The following is a 5,388-nucleotide window of genomic DNA, read 5'->3' on the forward strand; positions in this document are numbered from 1 at the left end:
AGTCTCTTTGTCAGCTATGCTCTTTCAATGGTGAGCACAATCAGCAACAGAACCACCCGATATTTCTTGGGTCTTCTTCTTTGTTTCAAGGGTCTGCTCCATCTCTCTGCGATGGAAAAGGCGAATGCGGCTCGTCGGCACCCATCTTATTCCTTCTCCACATGTAGAGATGCAAGCAAATCCTCTCCCCCAAGCAGTTAGCCTATCTGGTCCCTTCCATTCACCACTTTCTGGGTCTCTCCACATCACCTGGCGATTATCTAAAGATAGTGGAGCTGCTCGCACTGGACACTGCTCTTCTGGTGGGTTATAAAACCTGTCTGCTGGAGCCAGTGCATCTTTATCAAAGATTAAAAAATTAATGGTATAGAGAACTAAATTTAGAAGTTCTCTAGGGTTACCCGTGGCTCCCCCTTTCTTTTGTTTTTGGAGGAGTGTCTTAATGTCCCTGTTTCTTCTTTCTACTATTGCTTGACCTCCCCAGGAGCTGAGGGCGCCTGTCTCTGGGCCCCGTAGAGTCTATGGACTTGGTTCAGTATATTGTTCCTTTGGCATGATGGAGATCTGCTAAATCCGTGAGGGGCAGGTCCCACTCCCTTTCTCACTCTCTTCCCAGAAGCTAGGAGCGATTTAAGAGTGTATTCTGGATGTCTTCCAGGACTTGATGGTAAAGCTCATCTCTGGATTTCAGTCCATCGATATGCACTACATCCACACCATTGTTGTCCATCTCCTGCCTGTATTTCTGGTACATGGGCCAAACATGGCCATCAAAGAGACCCGGAGGGTCAGAAACTTTATAGTTGTGGGTACTTCTTCTTCTCTTGCATTCCTCATATGGAACAGCCAAAAAGTAACGGCGACTGTACAAATCCAGCAAGGGCTTGTAACTATAGAGCAAGAAGCCTTCCAGGATGAGGATGTGGGTATCATCGGAGTTGGATTCCTGGGAGTTCTGTTGGATGTTGATCCCATGGGTGCGGGCAAACTTCATGGGGTTGTTTAGCCATGCCAGGACTGTGTTCAACATGGCCTCCATGTCCAAAGATTCCAGCACGTCCCATTGCTTAAAGCCGTCTTCTCCGACTTCTATTTGATCTTGTGGCTTGTAAAAGTCATCCTGGTGGATCACACAGCAGTTTGGTAAGGTTTTGATGAGTCTATTGGTCAGTGTAGTTTTTCCTCCGCTGGTCATGCCTCCAATGCCAATGATGTACTTCATCTTCTGTTCCTTCTGTGTGTGGGGAGTGGTGGTGGAGACAGGCTGGGACGGCACCAGGGGAAGGGGAGTGGGAGGCGACCCTAATTTCTGGGTTGAAGGGTCTTTTCCACTGGAATCAGGATCGTAGCTTTTCCACTGAAATCCACTGAGGGGGTCTGTTAGCCCCACATTGGGCACCAAATGTAATGAGTTCAAATGTTGGAGCTCTTGTTCTTCTCAAAGCACAGCCGGTTTAGAGGCTTAGAGCCCTTCGGATGTCTCCAAATCCAAAGGTTCTGTCCTTCAGCCTCTGCCTCTGCTTTCTTCTGCCTCCAACCAACACAGAGATGGAATGTCTCTCTTGACTCCCTCCGGGGAGCCCAGCCACCAACTACAGTGGTGTGAGATGAAGATGAATCTGGTTGTCCACTGAACTCTCCACTCGTAGCTTTATCCTCTGAAAGCTCTTCGTCCGCCACCAGCCAGCCAAGTGGAAAAAATGTATTCTGCCATAGAGCCCTCATCGCTGGCCTTTTATCTGACTCTTCTGAGAGAATGGGATTATGGGTTTTCTCCCATAGTGCTCTCTGGCCCAACGAGCTTCAAGGGAGGTGTGAACTCATTGAACTCCAATGAGTAAAGGTGTGAACACAAGCCTTGTATTAATTAGTTCTACTTAGTACCTTGTTTCAGGTTCTGCCCAAAACATCTTCTTGTAAGATTAGATCAACTCTAATTAGTTAGCAGTTAGTAAGGATTCCAACAGTACATCAGAAAGAATATTTTTCAGTCATTTTTTTCAGTTGTGCCCAACTCTTCATGGTCCCATTTGGGACTTTCTTGGCAAAGATACTGAAGTGGTTTGCCATTTCCTTCTCCAGTTCATTTTACAAATGAGGAAAGTGAGGCAAACAGGGTCACACAACTAGGAAGTGTTTGAGTCCAGATTAAAAATTAATGAGATGAGTCTCCCTGATTCCTAGCCCAGTGCTTTATCTGCTGGACCATCTAGGTGCTTCATCAGAAAGTGAACCAGTTTTGAAATCATAGAGTCAGAGAGGCTCCTGTCTCTGACACTGCTCCCTGAAGGACATCCCTTGCCTTTCTGGACCTCAGTTTCCTTGTGTGTAGTCCTTTTAAGCTCTAGACTTATGATCTGACTGTATGTAGCAGGATGAAGTGATGATAATCATTTATTTTAAAGCAGCAGAAGGTATTAGGATAAAGATGACTGGTTCAGCTGTCTTCCTTCAGAGAGGTGAGACATCATTAATTGCATTTAATAAATAAAGTGAATGAGGAATAATATCAGCCTCACTTCCCTGCCACATTCAAACCATTCTCTCTCCACTCAGGCCTTCCCACCACCTCCTTCCCCCTAGGAATTGTAGATCATGACCTCATTTCCAACTTACTACACTAGGGACTTGGGAGAATTTCCCTGGTTAGATCTGGGAATCTCTCTCTCTCCCTTTCTTCCTTTCTCCCTTTATTTCTCTTTCCCTCGCTTCCTCCTTCCCCCCTCTTTCCTCCCTCTGTGTCTCTCTCTGTCTCTGTCTGTCTCTGTCTCTCTATGTTTGTCTCTCTCTCTCTCTCTCCCCCTCTCTTTGTCTCTCTGTTTCTCTCAAAAAATTATCTCATTCTCAATGGAAGTTCATTCTTCTATGTCTATTTTCTCTAATTTTTGCTTTGCTATCGAATTGGATGGGTTTATTTGCCATTTGCTTCATGTAGTCATGGTGGAATTAGCATATGGTGGGAAGAAAGGCAGATGAAGAAATGGAGACAGAGGTTGTGACTTGCTCAAGGTCACATAACTCTTTTTATGTCACTGAACTTCAATTTCTTCACTTTTAAGATGTAGTGGTAGGTAGGTTGTACTAGAGATGTGAGCATTGAACTGGGTTCCAAGAAGACCTGAGTTCAAATCCAGCTTCAGACACTTAAGTGTTTGCTTCTAGACAAAGTTTTTTAACCTTTGTCTGCCTCAGTTGATGGGGATCAATTCATCCATAAAATGGGGATGATAATGATAGTACCTGGAGTCTGGTGAGGATCAGTTGAGATAATATTTGCATACCACTTCTTGGTATGTAGTAGGTGCTTATTCTCTTCCCTCTCCCCTTACTTCTCTAAGCTTACCTCCATCTATTCTGTAAATATCTTTACCTATCTATATATCTATAGTTGTCTCCCTGTTGCATTGCATCAGAATGCAAACCTTTTTTTTACATGTCTAGTGCTTTATACATGACATAAATGTTTACCATACCAAAACAGTAAATTTAGTCAGTCATTCAGTTAACAATTATTTCTCAAGTGCCTGCTAAGTACCAAACACTGTGCTAAGCCCTGGGAATATAAAGAAAGGGGAAACAAGTTCTAGCTTCTAGTTCTACCCTCCCACCCCAGATCTTGTTTGAATTAGGGAGGGACAACATATAAATAGCTAATGGAAAGGCATCTTAGAAAGAAGGCTAATGAAAGGGAAGACCAGGAAAGGCTTCCTGCAGAAGGTAGGAATCGAGTTGAATCTTGAAGGAAGCCAGAAAAACTGAGGTGGAGTTGAGTAGGGAGAATATTAGGGCACCTGGGTGCTGAAGTGGACAGAGGCTTTGATTCAGGCAGATTCTTCTTCTTGACTTCCAATCTGATCTCAGATACTTCCTTGCTGTATGAACTTGGCAAATCACTTCACCCTATTTGCCTCAGTTTCCTCATCTGTAAAATGATCTGGAGAAGAAAATGGCAAACCACTATAGGATCTTTGCCAAGAAAATTCCAAATGGAGTCAGAAATAGTCAGAGATGGCTGAAAAATGACTGATCAGCAACAGGGAGAACATTCCAGGAGACAGCAGTAGAAAGGCAAGGGGGTAGGAGATAAAGCATTTCATAAGACACAACAAATAGGTCAGTATGACTGGACCAGAGAGCAGGGGGACTTAAAATGTAAAAATCCAGAAAGATAGGAAGGGATTGGTTGTGAAGGGTGTTTAATGCCAAATAGAGGCCTTTATCTTTGACCTTTGAGGTAATGAGGGTCTGAATGGTGTGTTGAAAGGAGAGAAACTAAATAACTGATCCCTGAGGCAATCAGGGAGAAGATGCTGATAGAGGTTGGGTTAGCTTGGGGAGGTCTTCCACTCTGAAATCCCAGTTAGGTCAAACCCCTGAGGTCCGCCCTCTGTAGAAGGCTCAACCAGTCTCACCTTGCCATGTCCTGTCAGAAATCTCAGTCATGTCCCTGAGGTTAAGTATTCCCTATAAACTCTTTTTATGGGCCATCCCAAGGCTGCTGCCTGCCTTTGGGTCCATCCACCATAGCACTCTGCCTCATGGTATCTTTCTGCTTACCTTTCTCTCATTCCATGTGGTACCTCTTCTAATTCCACTGTGCTAGTGTTACTTCTGGACTTATATCCCAAAGAAATACTAAAGAAGGGAAAGGGACCTGTATGGGCCAAAATGTTTGTAGCAGCCCTGTTTGTAGTGGCCAGAAACTGGAAAATGAATGGATGCCCATCAATTGGAGAATGGCTGGGTAAATTGTGGCATATGAATGTTATGGAATATTATTGTTCTGTAAGAAATGACCAGCAGGATGCATACAGAGAGACTTAGAGAGACTTACATGAACTGATGCTGAGTGAAATGAGCAGAACCAGGAGATCATTATATACCTCAACAACGATACTGTATGAAGATGTATTCTGATGGAAGTGGATTTCTTTGACAAAGAGACCTAATTCAGTTTCAGTTGATAAATGATGGACAGAAGCAGCTACACCCAAAGAAAGAACACTGGGAAATGAATGTAAACTCTTTGCATTTTTGTTTTTCTTCCCATGTTATTTTTACCTTGTATCCAATTCTCCCTGTGCAACAAGAGAACTGTTCAGTTCTGCACACATATATTGTATCTAGGATATACTATAACCTATTCAACATATATAGGACTGGTTGCCATTTGGGGAAGGGGGTGGAGGGAGGGAGGGGAAAAATCGGAACAGAAGTGAGTGCAAGAGATAATGTTGTAAAAAAAATTACTCTGGCATGGGTTCTGTCAATAAAAAGTTATAAAATTTAAAAAAAAAGATAAAACTAAAAAAAAAAAAATTCCACTGTGCTATCCACTCCACTTCTCCTTACAGCTAACTCAACCCTTTTAGGATACTAAGTCCCTTT

At 43.3% G+C, this 5,388-nt stretch overlaps 1 protein-coding gene across 1 annotated transcript; it reads right to left on the minus strand.

Moving 5' to 3' along the window:
* Positions 1-507: 507 nt before the first annotated feature.
* Positions 508-1,222, minus strand: LOC127551097 (nicotinamide riboside kinase 2-like). Its single transcript, XM_051980592.1, has one exon. The coding sequence runs from the start codon at positions 1,220-1,222 to the stop codon at positions 620-622; it is 603 nt and encodes a 200-aa protein (XP_051836552.1). The 3' UTR covers positions 508-619.
* Between the last annotated feature and the right edge of the window lie 4,166 nt (positions 1,223-5,388).

This window comes from Antechinus flavipes, chromosome 1, assembly GCF_016432865.1.
Source record: "Antechinus flavipes isolate AdamAnt ecotype Samford, QLD, Australia chromosome 1, AdamAnt_v2, whole genome shotgun sequence".
Lineage (NCBI taxonomy): Eukaryota > Metazoa > Chordata > Mammalia > Dasyuromorphia > Dasyuridae > Antechinus > Antechinus flavipes.

Excerpts from the sequence above, each read along its gene's own strand:
- LOC127551097 (XM_051980592.1), bottom strand. The coding sequence starts at position 1,222 with ATGAAGTACATCATTGGCATTGGAGGCATGACCAGCGGAGGAAAAACT.